The sequence below is a fragment of the Prionailurus viverrinus genome, chromosome D1, assembly GCF_022837055.1.
Source record: "Prionailurus viverrinus isolate Anna chromosome D1, UM_Priviv_1.0, whole genome shotgun sequence".
Taxonomy (NCBI): Eukaryota; Metazoa; Chordata; class Mammalia; order Carnivora; family Felidae; genus Prionailurus; species Prionailurus viverrinus.
The window spans coordinates 111,199,288-111,219,306 of NC_062570.1; the positions used below are offsets into that span (position 1 = coordinate 111,199,288).

The following is a 20,019-nucleotide window of genomic DNA, read 5'->3' on the forward strand; positions in this document are numbered from 1 at the left end:
CGACGCACCGGGCCCGGCCGGGAACTCCGCCGCGCGCCGCAGCGGGACCTCTGCCGCCGCGGGCCCGGGCCGGGCGGCGGTCATGGCCTCGGCGGCTGTGGAGAGCTTCGTGAGCAAGCAGTTGGACCTGCTGGAGCTCGAGAGAGACGCGGAGGTCGAGGAGCGCAGGTACTGGGTGGACCGGCCGGGATTTGCCCTTCTGCCCCCTGAGTCCCGCCCGCGGCGCTGTGCGTGTGTGCGTGTGTGCGTGTGTGTGTGTGTGTGTGTGTGTGTGTGTGTGTGTGTGTGTGTGTTTGGGGGGGGCTCGGCCGCCTCTGGAGATGGGACCCTGTCGCCTCCCGGGCGGCCGTACCGGTTTGGGGCCTTCAGGAAGCCCTTTCTTCTTGGCCTGGAGCCCCCACCCCCGAACTTCCAGTCCCAGGCCTTGCCCCTGCCCCCAGAGCGTCCTCAGCCCTTCTCTCTTTTGGGGCCGGGCCGGTGGGAAAGGGCGACGATGCGGCCTCCTGGGCCCTGGTCTGGGTAGGGGACCGGCCTGGCTTTGGGCGGGGGGTGGGGGAGGTGGGCCTGGCTTTGGGCAGGGAGTGGGCCTGGACCTGGGCCTGGGGGGGGGGTAGTGGGGAGTAGAGGGGTTGGGGGGGCAGGGGGTGGGCCTGGGCCTGGGCGAGGGGGGGGGGTGTTGTAGGCCTGGCTTTGGGCAGGGGGTGGGCCTGGGCCTGGGTGGGGAGTGGGGGGGGTGGAGGGGTGGGGAGTGGGGGGGGTGGAGGGGTGGGGGAGGTGGGCCTGGCCTTGGGCAGGGAGTGGGCCTGGGCCTGGGCCTGGGCAGGAGGTGGGCTTGCCTGGACCGTTACTTCCAGTTGGGCACACTCATGCTGTGTGTGTGGAAAGGGCTGTGCAAGCTCGGATGGCGACCAGCTCCCCCTGGGGAGGGCGAGGCTAAGGCTGGCTTTGGGGACAGGTGGTGCCTGAGCAGAAAAACAGGAGTGAAGGTTTCCTGGATAGAAGAGGAAGGAGAGGAGCCTTGAGGAGCCTTCCTGGATGAGATGGGAGGGCAGCCTTGCACCTGAGGGTGCGTGCCATAGAGAGCCCGGCTTGCTTCTCAACGCGAATATTCATCTAGCTGAAGAAGTAACAGCCAGGGCTTATGGAGAGCTCACTGTAAATGCTCTTTCCAGACCCTCGTTCCTTCAAACCTCAGTGTTCTTCTCATTTGGTGCACGAGGAGGCTGTGACAGAGCGGTTCAGTCACTTGCTCAGGGTAACACAGGTGGAGTCAGGATCGGAGGCTAGGAGTCTGATTCCAGGGTCCGCACTGCAGACATCGATGGGCTTTGCTTTGTGTGTGGCTGTGTGACTTTGCAGGTTACGTCTCTGAGCCTTAGAGCCACCTCGCCTGTAAGGTGGGATTATTCCCACCTCATGGGTTTGCTGTGAGCACAAGATGGCCTGCTGTCAGGTGCCCAGCTCAGTGCCGGGCGCAGTGAGCACCCACAGAAGGGTAGGCATCGGTCAGGTTGAGAAGGGTCTTGCGGGTGAGCTTGTGTTATATTCCGTGTGCAGAGGCCGGCTCTCCGCATAGGTAAGAGGGTGGGGTATTCACCTTAGAAATAAAACAGCAAGTTCCTCTCCTAGCAAAATGGGTTTATTCGTAACAGCAGAGGATTGCAGTTCTGGACATGGAATCTGTGGCCTAAGCTCTAGGCTAGTGCAACCAGGGAAGGGGAGGACCTTTATTTTGTGGAGGAAGGAGTTGGGAGGGGTAGTTTCGAACTGAAGTCCGTTACAGAAGGGGCGAGAGTTCGGGAAGACGGCCGCTTCTCGCTAGCTGCGTCCAGGGGTAGTGGATTTCTTGTAGGAGTTGCAGGGTGCATCATTCCTGTTGTGGGATGGTCTGGCCTCTTTGCTGTGGGGGGGTCTGTCACTGACAGTTCTGGTCGCTGACATCTGTAGGTGCAGCTCCCCCTTCTGGCCTCCCCGCTGCATTTCAGTGAGGTTTTTTCTCTTCGTTTTCACGGGTGGGGGGAGGGGAGGCAGGTGAATAGATTCGTGTTTTGGGTGGATTGCTTGGGTGCTGCTGCTTGGGTCTGGACAGGGCAAGCCCCAGAGGTGAGGCAGTTAGGAGGCTCTGTCTAGTCCAGACGATGTAGTTGGTGTGGGTTGAACCAGGGTTATGGTGGGGAGGATGGAGGCAGAGGCGGATTCGCGAGGGTGCAGATGGCGGGGGGTGGAGGGGGCTACGACGGACTTAGTGACAGGTGGGAACCAGGATGTGCAGTCAGAGCAGAGCAGGGCCAGCACGTAGCTCTACCTGCAGGAGGATGTGGGGGAGCCCGATCCGAGGGGCAGATGTGGAGCCCCCTTGGGGTCTTACTTGGTGCCTGTGCACAGATGTTTGTGTCTCTCTCCCTTTTTCCTTCCTCCTGTCTGGGTGGAAATACAAGCTGGTGGAGTGTAAGTGTTGAACTCTCAGTGTTGGGTATCTTCCAGGTCCTGGCAGGAAAACATCTCTCTGAAAGAACTCCAGAGCCGAGGGGTCTGTTTGCTGAAGCTGCAGGTGTCCAGCCAGCGGACCGGGCTGTACGGGCGGCTGCTGGTCACCTTCGAGCCCAGGAGATGTGCGTCTGCCACGGCCCTTCCCAGCAACAGCTTTACTTCTGGTCCGTGCGTCTGTGACGTTGGCATATGTTGTTTACTGCTCGCCTTCCCGACTGCGACTTTCGCTCTGTAAAGGCTGGGTTACGCATGACTGATTGGGGAATAAAGCATTGCAGTGAAGACCCCTTAGTTAGATATTCGCCAGTCACGTGGGTTTTTGGCAGTCTAGGTCAGCACCGTCCAGACGGCAGCCACTGGCCACACGTGGTCATCGAACACTTGAGATATGGGTCGCGATTGCCGCAGGCATACCGTGCACACCCGGTTTGGAGATTGAGTACACAGATGTCTAGGCTATCTGAAGGGTAACCTTTTTTTTTTTTTTTAATATTTTATTATTTATTTTTGAGAGAGAGAGGCAGAGCGTGAGCGGGGGAGCGGCAGAGAGACAGGGAGACCCAGAATCTGAAGCAGCTCCAGGCTCCGAGTTGTCAGCCCAGAGCCCGACGCGGGGCTCGAACTCATGAAACGTGAGATCATGACCTGAGCCCAAGTCAGATGCTTAACCGACTGAGCCCCCCAGGCGCCCCGGAAGAGTAATCTTTTGGAAACCTGACCACTTGTGGAAACAGTGTTTGTCCTATATCGGATGAAGTATATCATCATTAAAATAAGTTGACTTGTTTCCTGAAGATTATTTTTTTCACGGCTACTAGAAAGGGCAGAATTACGCGTGACCGTGGCCGTGCGTGTCTTGGGCAGCTGTGGTACAGCACGTCTCCTTCTGTATTCCCACAGCCTCTCCATGCCGAGCGTATTCGGGGCACCCTTGTGCCGGCCCTGCCCGAGAGGAGCAGCGGCCGGGAGGAGCTGGACTTGCTCTAGAAGAGTCCGCCTTGTTTTGGTGGTGATGGGCTTTTGATTTCGTATTCGGGTTTCCCAAACTCCTGCCCGCGGTTGTTGGAGTGGTGGCTGGATTTGGAGATGGGGGGACAAGGGGGGCTGCTGGCTGCAGTCCGGTCTTCCGTGTTCTTGTTAAGCGAGCTAGGGCTCACCACTGCCTGCCCGCTGCCGACGGGCCTGGGGGCGCCTTGGCACATTTCCTCCTCGCCGTCAGGGTTGAATGTCCATGCGGGGGGTTGTAAACTCTGAAAACCGAAAGTGAAAACGCATCCAGTGGCGTATACAGTTAGCAGGCATCACGGAGTGTGATCCACGAGGTTGGCGAACGGTTCGGAAATGGGAATCAGGGAGCGGCAGTTGGGCGCGAAAGGATCCGGCTGAGAATCTGCCGCGTAGCTGAGGCTGTGGGCCAGACCCAGGTGGAGCTGTTAGTTTCTCGTCTCCGGAAGAGCAGTTTTAAGGCTCAGCTTAGAAATGTAAATTCCTTTTTTTTTTTAATTAAAAAATTGTTTTAATGTTTTTATTTATTTTTGAGAGAGAGAGGTGGGGGGGAGAGAGAGAGAGACAGCGTGTGAGCAGGGAAAGGGCAGAGAGAGAAGGAGACACAGACTCCGAAGCAGCTCCAGGCTCCGAGCCGTCAGCACAGAGCCCGACGCGGGGCTCGAACTTGTAAACTACGAGATCGTGACCTGAGTCGAAGTCAGACGCTTAACCGACTGAGCCCCCCCAGGCGTCCCTAGAAATGTAAATTCTGAGACGGATCGTATTCAGGGCACTAGTGGGGAGGTCACAGTAGGGACGGGGTCCTCTGTGCTCAGCCCCGTGGCGCGCACAGACACAACTGGACTCTGCCCCTGGGGGATTGTTGCCACCTGCTGTCTGTCTTTATAAAGTTGGGGAGAACACAGAGAAACGGTTTAAGGTGCGGGTGAGACTCATTGCTTGAAGAAAAACAGCGCAGGGTCAGTGGGTCTGGTGCCTGGTTGACCTGGGGCACACGCTTTCAGACACGGAATGAATGGGATGTAAGCGTGTGGGTGGCTCTGGCTTTATCTCAGAGTGGAGTCTGTTTTGGTTGGAATGTCTCCCCTTCCAGGTGATGAAAACCCAGGCCACGCTGGCTTGGGCAAGAAAGATTGCGTTGGTTGGGATGCTAGAAGGTTGGCTTCAGGGCCCACGGGAGGTCGCTCGCACTTCTCTCCGTTTCTTGGCTTTGCCCCGTCCTGGGGTGGCTTCCTTCTCAGGCGACACGTGATAGCAGCTATAGCCCCCGTGTGCCCTCAGGTTTCTGGTCCAGCTGGACGGAGGGAGGGCCCTTTTGCCAGGTGCCAAGCAATAGTCTCACCGTGTTCAGGGGGCTCACATTTGGTCCCGTGCTCATCTCTGAGCAGTCACTGTGGCCAGGGACATGGCAACAGCGATTGGCTGAGGTGTAGGTTGTGTGCTCTGTCCCTGGCATCAGGGAAGCCCCTCAGAGTCACCCGGCGGATGGGCGAGTCACCCGACAGGTACTGTGGGAAGTGGGGAAATCCGTACTTGGGTGGGCAGCAGATGACCTCTGTCCCCCTGTTGATGCTCCCGTTCTGCCTGGAATGTTCTCCTCTAGATGTGCTCGTGGCCCCCGCTTCGTTCAGGGCCCATCCTGCTTACCTGTGGCCGCTCGGGGGCCCTGGCCATACCCTGTTTCTAAAATGACACGCTGGGGCGCCTGGGTGGCTCAGCCGGTTATGCATACGACTCTTGATTTCGGCTCAGGTCACGATCTCACGGTTCGTGGGTTTGAGCCCCGCGTCGGGCTCCGTGCTGACGTTGCGGAGCCTGCTTGAGATTCTCTCTCTCCCTCACTCTCTGCCCCTCTCTCACTTGTGCACGCCACCTCTCTCTTTCTCTCTTTGAAAATAAAAAAATTAAAAATTAATAAAATGACACCCCCGTCCCTCTCCATCCCCTCCTGGGCTGCATAATTCCTTGAAACCTCCAGTGCTGGCACGTGTGTCTTATTTCTAATTGGACCAGTACCTAGACCAGTGCCTAGCACGGAGTAGGCACTTCAAAAGGTTTTATTGACTGGCACGTTTGTCTTAATTTTTTTGTTAAAAAATTTTTTTAAATATTCATTTTTGAGAGAGAGAGATTGAGAGAGAGGGGGATATAGGATCCGAAGTGAGCCTGGTGCTTATAGCAGAGAGCCTGATGCGGGGCTCGAACTCACGAACTATGAGATCACGACCTGGGCTGAAGTTGGACACTTAACTCACTGAGCCACCCAGGTGTTGTCCCTGGCGTGTCTGTTTTATTTATTTAAAAAAAAAATTTTTTTTTTAACATTCATTTTTGAGACAGAGACAGAGCGTGAACAGGGGAAGGTCAGAGACAGAGGGAGACACAGAATCTGAAACAGGCTCCAGGCTCTGAGCTGTCAGCACAGAGCCCGACGTGGGGCTTGAACTCACAGACTATGAGATCATGGCCTGAGCCGAAGTTGGATGCCCAACCGACTGAGCCACCCAGGCGCCCTGTGGTGTGTCTGTTTTAAATAGTTCATTGATCTCAAGTCAACTTTTGTACGTAATTTAGATGTCAGTTAAACTTTTTTATTGCTATTGATTTCATTTCTAAAGAAAGTTAACAGGGTATTTGAAATAATGCTGGAATTTATCATAGAAAATAATCCACAGTTTAACTTGGCTCAGTGTTTGTATAACTGGAGTCTCTGTTCCTGCAGGAGATATAGTGGGTCTGTATGACGAAGGCGGTCAGCTGGCCACGGGGATCCTGACCCGGATCATGCAGAGATCGGTCACAGTAGCCTTTGATGAGTCCCATGATTTCCAGCTGAGCTTAGACCGAGAGCGTGCCTACAGACTGTTAAAACTCGCCAATGACGTCACTTATAAGCGGCTGAAAAAGTAAGGGCGAGTGAGCCTGGGAGTCACATGTTCTTTTTCCTTTAACGTGGCTCACTCACCCTGGCCACCTGTCCTGTGGTGGAAAGCAGTGCAGTCGAGTTGAGTCTGGAGTCGTTCGGTGCCCCTCCCAGGGGGTGGTGGCTGCAGGTGGCTGTTGGGACAGGGGCTCGGGCACTGAATCAATGGCTGGTTTTCACCCAGCTCCTAATTCTCGTTTTTCTCCCCGGGCAGAGCTCTCATTACCCTAAAGAAGTATCATTCTGGCCCCGCGAGCTCCCTCATAGAGGTCGTCTTCGGTGGATCACCCCCCAGTCCTGCCAGTGAAACACGTAAGAGCCTTTTCTTCCCTGGTCGACGAGATCACTCCGGAAATACTGGGAGCAGAGTGAGCTGGGGTGTTTCAGCAAGAGGTTGAGGATGTACAGTTGGAGGGGATGTCTGTGTCTTTTTTTAAATTTCTTTGAGTGACTCACATGGACTGGACTCTCCAGTACTCGGTGCCAAGACGCAGCTCATTCCGACTTTCCAACGTTCTTTCGAGTGTTCCTAAATACATCGTTTTGAAATGTGAGGATGTTCTAGCTCAGTGATCCGTGAAAATACGTGATGGCTGGGTATAGCGTTTGCCCAGTAGCATTTTTTGTTTGTTTGTGTGAAAAGTCTCCGTCCTAAGTGCATTTTGTTACTTTTTCGGCGTCTTTCAAGCCGCACGTGTTCTGGTCTTTTCTACGTATACAGACACACGTACACGCACGTGCTCCCCTTCCTCGCCTGCACTTTCTCATACCCCTCAGTGGTCTTGAAGAGCCTCATTTTGAGGGGGCTTGTTGCCTCCCAAGCACCGCCCGCGATGTCACACTCGTCCATCTCCTGACTCGGCAGTGCTCGGCCTGTCCCTGCTGCCTGGGGTGGCGGGGCTCATTCACACCCTCGTGATGCCGTGCCAGGATCCTTTAAAGATGTGGCTGCCATATGGTACTTCTCCACATTTTGAAAGCACTCACGTCTCAACGTTTTATTCTGTCACTTATTTATCGAGAGGCTGCTGTGCACGGGAAACTGAGTTAGAAGTTTATTTGCCATGTTTTAAGGAGCACGCTACGTGGTGGTTATGGCAGGTGTCCCTGAGGAAAAGGGATGCGGTTCCAAGAGGTGGGGTGCGCTGGGACTTCGGGTCAGGTGATCGCTGCTGCTTGCCAAGCTGGTTTCAGTCTGGCCTGCCTCGACCAGGGCGCTGTGCCCGGGAGGCGTGCTCACTCAGGGGTCGGGTGCCCTGCGGCGGGTGCTGGGGGCAGAGCTGGACGCCCAGGGCCCGCTCTCGGAGCACAAGGCACACGGAAATGCTTGGCGGTGGCCGGAGGCCGCGTGTAAGCGAACGGGCGTGGCTGGGTTCCTGTGAGACCGGACGGCCGAAAGCGGGCAGCAGGCTGGTTGGGGCCCGTGGTCCACAGCCTGCCGCTTCCTGTTCTGGGAGGAAGCTTTTGGAGACAAAGCAGGTGGGTTCTGTGTTGACGGGCTGATGCCCGCGGAGACCCAGGAGGCTGGTGCGCGCTTCCTTCCACCCGCGCCGTCCGCAAGGAGGAAGCGCCGGGGGGTGCGGGGGCCCGGCCTGACCGTGTTGCCCCTCCCGCAGAGCCGCCGCCGTTCTGTAACACCTCCCTGGACGCCTCCCAGAAGGAAGCCGTCTCCTTTGCGCTGTCCCAGAAGGAACTTGCCATCATCCACGGGCCTCCTGGCACTGGGAAGACCACCACTGTGGTCGAGATCATCCTTCAGGCTGTGAGACGGGGCTTAAAGGTGGGCGTGGGTGCCAGAGCCCCGACAGGGCGAAGGGGTTCCACGTGCCCGGCTCGCGGGTGCTCAGCAGTGTCCTCGCCTGCGCTGTGGGGTTGGTCAGGAACGTTCCCGAGCGTGGACTGATTGGGCGTGGGGCTGGGCCCTGGCTGATCTCTGACAGCTGCAGGGCGCCTGGGAAGGGCACACGCTTGGGAGCATCGGTCCGCAGGGTTCCGCTCGGCGCGCTTGCTGTGCCCGCGCTGTGCGCAGGCCTGTCCGTGCCCTCAGGAGCCCTGCGGTTGGTCGAGGGAGACAGACGTGTTGCCGTTAATGGGCGCGCTGCCCGTGTGTGGTGCCCAAATGACTGATTTCCCGAGATGTGGAGCAGGGTGATTGTATGCTGTTATTCACGCACGTTTTCAGTGGTCCCGACGGGGTCTTTTGTCCTCGTGTGCATCCACGTGAGTCCTCGTGGGTTCTGAGCCCGTGGAAGACTTTAGAAAGCCTTTCTCGTTTAGAAACGTCAGATGGTGATGAGAATTAGAGTGATAATGGTCAACGTTTGACTTTTTTTTTTTTTTTAATTTTTTTTTTTTCAACGTTTATTTATTTTTGGGACAGAGAGAGACAGAGCATGAACGGGGGAGGGGCAGAGAGAGAGGGAGACACAGAATCGGAAACAGGCTCCAGGCTCCGAGCCATCAGCCCAGAGCCCGACGCGGGGCTCGAACTCCCGGACCGCGAGATCGTGACCTGGCTGAAGTCGGACGCTTAACCGACTGTGCCACCCAGGCGCCCCAACGTTTGACTTTTTACGACGCAGTTCTCCTGAGCGCTCTCCGCGTGTTCGCTCAGGTCGGGGCAACCCTGGGTGCTGGGGACCATTGGCACCCCCAGGTCCCAGAGGAAACCAGGCACTGAGGTCCTGTGCCCCGGTCACAGTGCGTGGCAGGGCCAGGATTGGAACTCGGCAGACACGCTCCCCAGAGCCTTTGCTCCGTACCTCACGCTTCTCCGCAAGGCAGAGCTGCCGTCGGGAGCGTAGGGAGGTCTGTCACTTGGTCACGGGGCTGTCCGGTGGCTTCGGTCAGGTGAATGACACTTGAGAACTGGATGAATGACCATTCGCTGGTGGGAAGCAGGTCTGGTGGCTTGATCGGATGCCTTCCGTTTCCATAAACGGTGAAACAGGACACGCTCGTGCTCACGCTCGGGCCCTCGGTGGGGGTGAAGGCGATGGGGTGGGGGTGGGGGGGGCGCCTGCCGCCGAGGCTTGTGTGTGTACGGAGGGGCTCTCCTCTCCACCTCCTCTGCCAGCTGCCAACTGCTGCTTTTTGTTTTTAAAGTTTATTTATTTTGAGAGAGAGAGAGAGAGAGAGAGAGAGAGAGAGAGAGAGTGCGTGCGTGCCCGTGAAGGGGAGGGGCAGAGGGAGAGAACCCCAGGAAGGCTTCTCACTGTCAGTGCAGAGCCCGATGCGGGGCTGGAACTCACGAATTGTAAGATCATGACCTGAGCTGAAATTAAGGGTCAGACGCTCGACCTCCTGAGTCCCCCCAGGAACCCCCTCCACCTGTGTTTCATAGTGGAACTTGAGGTTTTTCTTTGCTGATGGAAGGCACTACAGAAGAGTTCTAGAAGCAAGATTGAGCTCATCAGAAAGATTTTTCCCTCATACCTCTTTGTGAGTTGATAAAGTGATTTCATTGGTAAGAAGCTGGATGCTCCAAACCTGATAATTTATTTCAGAGCACACTTTAATCTTTGAGTCCTTTTTTTCCCCCCAGTTGCCAATTATTTAACATTTTTGGTGTTTTGGTCACCAGTAGTCATTATTTAAAAAAACTTTTTTTTTTATATTTTATTTTATATTTGAGAGAGAAAGAGGCAGAATCCGAAGTAGGCTCTAGGCTCTGAGCTGTCAGCACACAGCCCATCCTGTGGTTTGAACTCAACGAACCGTGAGATCATGACCTGAGCCGAAGTCGGATGCTTAACCGACTGAGCCACCCAGGTGCCCCTCAATAGTTCTTAAGACCAAAGTTCCAGATACTGTGTCAGTCTGTGGTAATGTGTTCTTTCTAAAAAATGTATATATATATATATATATATATATATGGGGTGCCTGGGTGGCGCAGTCGGTTAAGCGTCCCAACTTCAGCCAGGTCACGATCTCGCAGTCCGTGAGTTCGAGCCCCGCATCAGGCTCTGGGCTGATGGCTCAGAGCCTGGAGCCTGTTTCGGATTCTGTGTCTCCCTCTCTCTCTGCCCCTCCCCCGTTCATGCTCTGTTTCTCTCTGTCCCAAATAAATAAATAAACGTTGAAAAAATATATATATTGGGGCGCCTGGGTGGTGCAGTCGGTTAAGCGTCCGACTTCAGCCAGGTCACGATCTCGTGGTCCGTGGGTTCGAGCCCCGCGTCGGGCTCTGGGCTGATGGCTCAGAGCCTGGAGCCTGTTTTCGATTCTGTGTCTCGCTCTCTCTCTGCCCCTCCCCCGTTCATGCTCTGTCTCTCTCTGTCCCAAATAAATAAATAAACGTTGAAAATATATATATATTGGGGCGCCTGGGTGGTGCAGTCGGTTAAGCCTCCGACTTCAGCCAGGTCATGATCTCGCGGTCCGTGGGTTCGAGCCCCGTGTCGGGCTCTGGGCTGATGGCTCAGAGCCTGGAGCCTGTTTTCGATTCTGTGTCCCCCTCTCTCTCTGCCTCTCCCCCGTTCATGCTCTGTCTCTCTCTGTCCCAAATAAATAAATAAACGTTGAAATTATGTATATATATATATATTTTTTTAAATACTTATTTTGCGTGCGAGAGTGTGCGCACGTGTGTGGGCGGGGGGGGGGCAGAGAGGAAGGAGAGAATCCCAAGTAGGCCCTGTGCTGTCATCACAGAGCCTGACTCAGGGCTCAAACTCCCGAACTGTGAGGTCATTACCTAGGCCAAAAATCGAGGGTTAGACGCTCCCCTGACTGAACCACCAGACGCCCCTGTAGCACGTGTCCTGTGGGGCGTGTCCACTCATGCTGCGTCTGCGTGTTTATGCGTTGACACGACCTCTTGTACACGTTCCGATCCTCCTCTCTTGGCCTTCAAGCCTTCCGGTCCGTTTTAGCGTGAACTTGAGTGGTTAAGTCACTGAACGCGAGCCTTGCTTCCCCAGGTGCTGTGCTGTGCCCCCTCTAACGTCGCCGTGGATAACCTGGCAGAGCGGCTGGCGCGGTGTCAGCAGAAGGTCCTGCGCCTCGGGCACCCTGCCCGGCTGCTGGAGTGCATTCAGCAGCACTCCCTCGACGCCGTGTTGGCACGCAGCGACAGCGCCCAGATCGTCGCAGACATCAGAAAGGACATCGATCAGGCCTTCGTACGTCCCTCTGTGTGGCTTCTCATCTGAGGTCTCTCCCGGGAGACATTTCTGTCTGTGTTTCTCTCGCTTTTTTTTGGCCTCCGTCAGCTCCTCTAAGAATTTCAAACGTTAGGGGGCGCCTGGGTGGCTCAGTCGGTTAAGCATCCGACTTCGGCTCAGGTCATGATCTCATGGCTTCATGGGTTCAAGCCCCGCATTGGGCTCTGTGCTGACCGCTCGGAGCCTGGTACTTGCCTCGAATTTTGTGTCTCCCTCTCTCTCTGTCCTTCCCCAGCTCGTGCACTCCCCCCCCCCCCCTTCAAAAATGAACATTAAAAAAAATTTCAGATATCAGGATGGCCCATTAAAAATTTTTCCCCCAAGTTTTACTAAGAAAGGAAGGGCTGCCTGTTTTTGGTAGAGACTTGTACTCGGCATCTCGTAGGGACTCGACTTGTCAAGGTAGTTTCGTGAGTAGGTGAGGGGTCGTCTTCAAGAGGACCTCTCTCTAAGCGCCTCTGCATCTGATCTTGCTGGCTGGGTCACGTCGGCAAGAAAATACCCAGCGGCCTGAGAATAAAAGTTCAAAAAATATTCATCCTCCCGGTCTCTGGTCCATTTTACACCCTCCCTGTGGAAGAGAGGCAGCCGGCAGTGGGTCAGGCGGAGACGTGTTTCTTCTTGCAGTTGGGGCTCTGGAACTCTGTGGTCCTGTGACTTAACGTTCCGCTCGGTTTGCTCACTGTCAGCTGGCCTCACGGCCTCACGTTGGCGTGGCCTCCTCCGTGTCCCCGCCCCACAGGGCTGTGAGTCAGCCTTCCCGCGGGCCTGCGGGATAGTGGGATGGCGCACGGGATGCCAGCGTGGGCCCAGCAGAGGTGGGGACGAGTTGAAAATACGTCATTCAAGGGTACAGGTGGCGTGGGAATGTGCGGCGATGGTATTTCCTCCGTTGCAAATGCGGATGATTTCTCTTCTTGTTCCTGCTTAATCGGTGCTTTCGGGATCTTCTTCTCCATAAGGGAGGCGCAGTAAAACCCCTCCGCCAGCCCTGGAAACCCTGTGCTCCAAAGCAGAAACCACAGATAAGGAAGGATGTCTTTTTTAGTATTGCAGGAAGTTGGGGCTTAGCTAAGCATTTTATGGGCCCGGGAAGACCTGTTACTCCCTTGGCGGATGTGGAGTGGAAACTGGCGTGCAGCCTCTCCTCTGTAAGCAGCGAAAACCCAACTCCTGGGCTGGGAGACTCTCTTTGTTGCGTGGGCGTGTGCAGCAATTCCGGGCAGGGTCGGGCAGGGCCCAGTTTCCGGTTTTGGGTGAGCTTCCAGTTCAAGACACCGTCTGCTTCGAGGGCCTGGCCTTCGTCTCTCTGCCTCTGCCGGGGCAGGTGACAGCAGCCGTAAGGCCACAGAGGGCGTCAGGTGCTCGGTCACCTGCGTGTGTCTGTTTGCTCCGTCGAGAAAGGTTTTTGACATCTCAGTGCCCCTCAGGGAACTTCACGCGGTGGACCCGCTGGTTGTAAACAGAAGCGCTTTGGGAGCGAGAGAGAGCTAAGCAGGTGCAAAGTCACGTCCAAATACTTACGTTTTCTTGGCTTTCCTTTGTAGTTGAAGAACAGGCAGACCCAGGACAAGAGAGAGAAGAGTAGTTTCTGGAACGAAATCAAGCTGTTACGGAAAGAGCTGAAGGAGAGGGAGGAGGCCGCCATGCTGGAGAGCCTCAGGTCGGCAGCCGTGGTGCTGGCAACGAATACAGGTGAGGGGGCCGTGCGCCCCGCTCGCGGGGGCCCCCCTCGACGGAGGCGCGGTCCCTCCCACGGGCTGCGGGGGGCGGGTTTGCATAGAACCGTCCGTCGGTGTCGGGTAGGGTTCCCAGGGAAGCCTTCGGGCCTGCGGTCTTCCCGTAAGGAGGTTTCTCGAATCGGTATGGGGGTGCTCACGTTCCCTCTCACGGAGCCAGCTGGCGTCTTCCAAGGAATCTGTTCGTTGAGTCTACGTGATTGCATTTGTAGGTCTAGCGTTCACTCTTTCCCCTTCTTTGACAGTGTAGCATCTCGGGCGACCTCACTTGTTTCCTTCCTGGTGTCGGTAATTTGACACTTTGTCAGGACAGTGATTAGCGGGGGCGTCCGGGCTGTGCAGGCCCGAACCAGCCTTCCAGCAAGTACCGTAGAGTCAAGTGCCTCCAGGTGCGCCTGGGTGGCTCAGTCAGTCGGTTAAGCGTCCGACTTCGGCTCAGGTCATGATCTCGCAGTCGGTGAATTCGAGCCCCAAGCACTTGTCGGTCTCCATAACTGCAGGAGCAAATTCCTTACAAAAAATCGCTATGTTATATTGAGGTATACGTATAACATCCTATAGGTTGTGTTTCGTGGTGGGTTGAGCGCCTGACTTCAGCTCAGGTCGTGATCTTACGGTTCGTGGGTTCAAGCCCCATGTCGGGCCCTGGGCTGACAGCTCAGAGCCCGGAGCCTGCTTCTGCTTCTGTGTCTCTGTGGAGAACCCTAACTAACACAGGGTTTAGTTGGTTTAGCGTCTGGTCTCGGGAGCCGTCCTGTGCGATACAGGTGGTGCCCACGTTTGTAGATGAGAGAGGTTCAGGGTTGGGGGCCCTGCCCGGGCTCACTGCTGTCTGTGGGGGTTGGCGCGGGGCCCGGGTCATCCTCACACGTGAGCTCTTGCCACGGCACTGCCCTTCCGAGGAGGAGCCGGGGCCGTGCTTTCGTGCCGTCACACACACGGAGGCTTCCCCCTGGATGGACGTTCAGTTAGTTGTTCGGTACGTCTGGGAGAGCAGCAGAGAGGGGAATTAATGAAGCTCGAAATTCAGAAAATGATACAGGAATAATATTTAGAAAAGAGACGGCCTTCAGGGGACTTGGGCCCAGACCCAAGGGGGAGATCGATTCTGGTGATTGGACTGCGGGAGTGGCCCTTGGCCAGGGGCCCGCTGCTCACACTTAGACGCAGCTGGGCTGGAACGGGAGGTTTCTCGTGACCTCCCCGTTTTTATTCTAAGACGCCCAGAGTCCTTCTTACACAGTCTTCATGCCAGGCCGGGTTCTGAAACCCCGGCCCGTCGCGGCCTCGTCCGGCGTGGGTGCGGCCTCTGGCACCTTCTGTGAAGGCTCACGGTTCCGATTTCCACCAGGCGCTTCTCCCGACGGCCCTCTGAAGCTGCTGCCCGACGGCCACTTCGACGTGGTGGTCATCGACGAGTGCGCCCAGGCCCTCGAAGCCAGCTGCTGGATCCCCCTGCTGAAGGCCGGGAAGTGCATCCTGGCCGGAGATCACAAACAGCTGCCGCCCACCATCGTGTCCCCCAAGTAAGACCGCTGCCCGCGGCGCTCCTCGGCCCTCACCCGCCACCCCTTCCGTCTCTCCTTGGGCGCAGCGGCCCTGACGTGCCCTCCTGCACGTTCCTGATGACGGCCCCTCGCGCCCGTTTCCTTTTTTCTTTAGTGTTTATTTTTGAGAAAGGGAATGCGCGCGTGAGTGAGCAGGGGAGGGGCAGAGAGAGAGGGAGACATAGAATCCGAAGCCGGCTCCAGGCTCTGAGCCGTCAGCGCAGAGCCTGACGTGGGGCTCGAACTCATGAGCTGGGAGATGATGACCTGAGCCGAAGTCGGACGCTTAACCCACTGAGCCACCCAGGCGCCCCAAGCCCTAGCACCCGTTTTATTGCGTGTACTTGTTTAGAGGTCAGGCGATCCCACCGTGTGCTCCTGAGGCCGGGGTCGTGGCCACCACACGCCCGTCTGTAGCGTCAGCACCCGGCGCCGTGGCCGGTCTTGCTGGTGGCACGGAGCTTCTCTGGCGAGGCCGGCAGGCTGATGTGCCCGTTCCCGCCAGGCGAGCCTTCCTGAGCCGAGGGAGGCGCCCCTGTGGGCAGGCCGGCTGGCCTCCGGGTTCGTTGGCGCACGGCCTGGCACGGGTTCTTCCAGTCCTGACCTGTAGGCGCGTCCTTTGACCTGGGCCACAGGGGGGACTCTGTAGAGACACAGCGGTCCCTGCTGTTGCCGAGCTGCACTGGTCTTGCCACCCCTCCCGCACCGCTTCGGCCACACCGGCCTCTGTCCTTGCTGTCCCCGTCTGGACGGCTCCTTCCCGGACCCTGGGTGGCCATGCCCTCCCTCCACTCAGTACTTTCTCAGGTGAGCCCACTTCGTGGGCTCTCGTGACCACCCTGCCTCAGCGGGTCCCCACCCCCTGTGGGTCCCTTGTTACAGCTGCGCGTTCCTGAGCGCTCACTGCTCTCTGGCGGTGGTGCGTGTCTCTCTGTCCGTTCCCTGGCTGGCCCACCTAGAATGGAAGTCGTGTGCAGCCAGGACCACAGCCAGCGCGTGGGTGTCTCTGACTCAAGTGCATCTCTAAGTGCGCCCGGGACCGTGGCCGCTCCAGCCACCCCTGAGGCGGGGGACAGCAGACTCCCAGAGCCCGGCGCCGGGGCTCTCCCTTCACGCAGGGGGCTTTCTTCTTGTCCCCCTGCTGCCTGAGCCCGGCCTCTCCTTCGGGGTGAGTGTGGACGGGCCGCGCTTGACCGCGGGACGCTCCCTACTCGTTCTGAGGTCCAGCAGCCCTCGGAGATGTGGGGGGTGTGCCCGCACATCTGTCGGGTGGAGCCTTGCTGGAGGGGGGCGCGGCCCCCAGAGCGGGGGCGGGGGGGGCGTCAGGTCAGGATCCCTCAGAGAGAGAGGGCGTTCCATCCACGCGGTGTGGTTGGCAACCGGGGACTGCGTTTGGGAAGTTGGTTGTGGCCGGGGAACGGCCCCCGCGGTGGGTGTCAGTGTGCAGACTGCAGGACAGGAGCGGTCTGTTCCGGGGTCCCTGGGGGTCCTTGAGAGACAGCGTTGTCCTCCACAGACCTTTGTGTGGAGAACGTCTGGAGCTGTGCCCATGGGAGCAGGGACCCTCTTGTGTCTAGGGGGCAAAGTGTCAAGGGGACACGTGCTGGGTGCTTCCGTGTTTGCCGTTGGGACCGGTAACCACTTCACTCGTTTCTCTGGCGTTGTTTTTGGTGGACGCCTTTATTACAAAAGGTTAAGCGCGAGATCTTACGAGCTTCCGGGGAAGGGCCCCCGAGCTAGAATGAGTGAGCGTCCCCCGGTTTTAGTGTCACCCACGCGGCGAGAGCTGTGGTTAAGACGGCGGCTCCGGAGATCGCTGGCTGGGCGGCCTTGAGCTGCTCCCTTAACCTCTCTGGGTCGCACCCTCCTCCTAGGGAAGGGGCAAGCGCAGCGGTGACCCCCGCCTCAGGTTTTGTGGGCGTTAGGTTGACAAGTATCAGGGGTGCAGAGCGGCACCCGGGACCCAGGAAGCGCCCAGCGCACGTCAGCCGTGGCTGTGCTTAGCAACGGATTACTTGCGGCCGAGGGTATCGGCTGTTGAAAAGTTTACCCGTAACAGCTCGCTGTTGCCGCTGCGCTAGATTTTCACAGACACGGACGAGGTAGGTTTGCGTGGGTTCGTCGTTCCGCGGTTCTGGAAATCAAAAGTCCGAAGGCTTCCTCGGTGGTTCACATCCAAGCGTTGGCAGGGACGGGTTCCTTCTGGAAGCTGCGGGGGAGGATTCACTTGTCGGCCTCTTCCAGCCGGCCGAGGGGCCGCCCCCTTCCCTCGGGGCCCCTGCGGAGCCGCCGGCAGCGACTCCCGCCCTCCGGTCCCGTCTTCTCTGCCCTGACCCTCTGAGGAGGAGCCCGTGGCGGCCTCGGGCCCACCTTAGCTTCGCGCTCGGAGGGTCACACATTCGCAGGTCCCAGGCTCGGGACCCGGGCTTCTCTGGGGGCCGGTGTTCAGCCGAGCACACCCTTAACTTTAGGCGGGAACTTGGGCGGAGCCGGGTCCCGAGGTTTGAGGGCCGGTGTCAGGCGGGACGGGGGGGAACCCAGGCGCCCCTTCCCGGTTCCTCTCTTGGGGCAGGGCTGCGGCGGCGGGCCTGGCGCGCAGCCTGATGGAGCGCCTGGCGGAGGAGCAGGGCGCGAGCGTGGTGCGGACGCTGACGGTGCAGTACCGCATGCACCGGGCCATCATGCAGTGGGCCTCCGAGGCCCTGTACCACGGGCGGCTCACGGCCCACCCTTCCGTGGCGGGCCACCTCCTGCGGTGAGTGACCCGTCGTGCCCTCCCCGGCCCGTCCTGCTGGGTCCTCGTGCCCCGGAGTCCCCTGTGTCCCCCGAACCACGCGCTGTAAAGACTTCAGAGTCACCCCCGAGGCCGCTTTCCGGGAGCGGGGAGGGGCCTGGCCCTGGGGAGCTCCATCGGCGCGCTCGGTCTCCGGTGCTCCCGGGGCTCCTCGTCCTCCAGAGGGAAGGGCCCGCACCAGACGGGGCGAAGGGAAGCCTCAGTCCTGTCGGGAGGGCCCTGGCTCTGCTTCGTTGCCCTGGCCTCACGTGTTCAGTGTCCGCCCGCGGTGCAGGGACCTCCCCGGGGTGGCCGCCACGGAGGAGACGGGCATCCCCCTGCTGCTCGTGGACACGGCCGGCTGCGGGCTCTTTGAACTCGAAGAGGAGGACGACCAGTCTAAGGGGAACCCTGGTGAGCCTGCCTGGGCAGGGCCAGCCTTTGGGTTTGGACAGACCCTGAGCTCCTCTGTGTGGACAGCAGAGGGCCTGTGATTGTGGACCTTAGGGGGCAGGTGGGGGGGGGGGTCCCCCGGCGAGCTGCGGGGTTCCAGCCGGACGGGAGCGCGCGGTGCCCTTCTCAGCGGGTGGCGCTGCTTCGGCGAAGGAGCCGGCCCGGGAGGGTGAACGGGGTGGTCCCTGCTCCCCCGAGGTCCCAGCCCGCCGGCTTGCACCCAACGCCGCGGGGCCCGCGTCCTTGCTGGCTCCAGCCGGCCCGCCTGCGACCCGGCAGTGCCCCAGGCCGACGCTGGGTCCGCTGGCCGGGGCGGGCGGAGTCCTGAAGAAACCGGCAGCAACGAGGGCGTGACCTGGCCCCGCGGCCTGCTTGCTCCCCAGGCGAGGTGCGTCTCGTCAGCCTGCACGTCCAGGCCTTGGTGGAGGCTGGCGTCCGAGCGAGCGACATTGCCGTCATCACCCCGTACAACCTCCAGGTGCGAGAGGGCCCCCTCTGCCGGTGTCCGCGGGCTGCGGCTGACGGGAAAGGGGTGATTCACGGTCTCTTCTGACTGCAAACTGCAGGTGGAATCGACCACCTCATGACCGGATCCGGGGCTCACGTGACCTCAGCAAGAGCCTCTGTCCGTCCGTCTGTCCGTTTTACTTGCTCTAACGTGTCTGCCCCGTCCCGATGTCCACCTGCTTCCCTGGTTGGCTTTGTTTTCTGGCCAGCTTCCCGGTAGCCCTGTCCGGGGGCGCTGTCCTTACGGGGCGGCCCCGGGGACCGCCTGACCCTCCGCGGCATCTCCCACAGGGTCTCAGCCTTGGACCTTCCGCGTCGGGCTCGGGTCCCCATCCCTGAGCTGGTTGCCGTGGCTGGTGCGGGGTCCTTGCCCACCTCTGGGCGGGGGCGCTGGCTGTGCTTCCTGGGACGAGCGTGGGCGGACGGAAGATCGGGGTGCCGCCTGGAGGAGGGGTGGGGGTGGGCCGGCAGAATGACCCGTGCTCACTCCTTTCTTTTCTGCTCACGTCTTCTCTCTCGGTGCCTGTGGGCTTATCAGCAAAGCCCGTCTTCTTTGGTGGGAAAGACGCGGCCACGGCAGGGTGTCGTGGGGTCCGTGGGCGGGCTGCCACCCCTTCCCGGCGTGTGGACACCACACCAAGGGGCGTCTGAGGCAGGTGGCTGTCGTGAGCCAGAAGAGCTGCTGTGATGTCAGCGCTGGGGCGTGGGTCACGTCCGACCTGTTCACGTGCTGCCTTGTGCGTTCACGGACACCTGTCGGACAGCGGCTCCGGGGCTCTGCAGGGCTTCCGTGCCGTGGTTTTGGTTCTGCAGGCTGAGGCCCTCGGCGGAGTCCAAGGGCGGGCGGAGTGTCGGGGCCGCCCTGGCCTGAGCTGCGATGGGGACGCGGCCTTGCTTGGTGTTCCAGGTGGACCTGCTCAGGCAGAGCCTCGCTCACAGGCACCCCGAGCTTGAAATTAAGTCGGTCGATGGCTTCCAAGGCCGAGAGAAGGAGGCTGTGGTCCTGTCCTTCGTCAGATCCAATAGGAAAGGTACGTGGGGCTCAGCAGACTCCCCTGGGAGCACAGAGGAGGGTCATCCGGGGGGTGCGTACCAGATTTCTTCTCCGGGCTGTGCAGTGCGGTGCGAGTGTGGCCTCCGTGAGCTCAGCATCGGGCGAGAGGCGGGCGAGAGAGCGGGCAGGCGTGGGGCGCAGTGAGGCCCTGACCGGAGCCGCCGGGGCCGGGAGGATCCCGAGGGGCTGCCTGTGAGCTGGGTGTTGTGGGGGGTGTGGGGGGGGCAGAGCTGGAGGCTGAGCAGCGTGCAGGTGCGGGTGTGCTTGGACCACCTGGCATCCTGCCCCGGGGGCGGGCGGCGGGGCTGAGGCACAGAGCCTGGCTTTTGGCCTCGAGGTGCAGTTGGCCTCAGGGCCTGG

General features: G+C 59.1%; 1 protein-coding gene across 4 annotated transcripts in view; it reads left to right on the forward strand.

Annotated features, from left to right (window-relative positions):
- The first annotated feature begins 8 nt into the window (after positions 1-8).
- IGHMBP2 (immunoglobulin mu DNA binding protein 2) overlaps positions 9-20,019 on the forward strand; it is a 48,817-nt gene continuing 28,806 nt past the window's right edge. For 3 of the 4 annotated variants that reach the window (XM_047823671.1, XM_047823670.1, XM_047823669.1), the window contains exons 1-12: positions 9-168; positions 2,485-2,654; positions 6,221-6,404; positions 6,636-6,733; positions 8,038-8,201; positions 11,344-11,544; positions 13,134-13,281; positions 14,677-14,851; positions 17,445-17,627; positions 17,941-18,059; positions 18,482-18,576; positions 19,513-19,636. In XM_047823671.1, coding sequence (XP_047679627.1) covers positions 83-168; positions 2,485-2,654; positions 6,221-6,404; positions 6,636-6,733; positions 8,038-8,201; positions 11,344-11,544; positions 13,134-13,281; positions 14,677-14,851; positions 17,445-17,627; positions 17,941-18,059; positions 18,482-18,576; positions 19,513-19,636 — 1,747 coding nt within the window. In that variant the 5' untranslated portion in view covers positions 9-82. The remainder of the gene's footprint in view (positions 169-2,484; positions 2,655-6,220; positions 6,405-6,635; positions 6,734-8,037; positions 8,202-11,343; positions 11,545-13,133; positions 13,282-14,676; positions 14,852-17,444; positions 17,628-17,940; positions 18,060-18,481; positions 18,577-19,512; positions 19,637-20,019) is intronic. The other variant, XM_047823672.1, reaches the window with a different exon arrangement.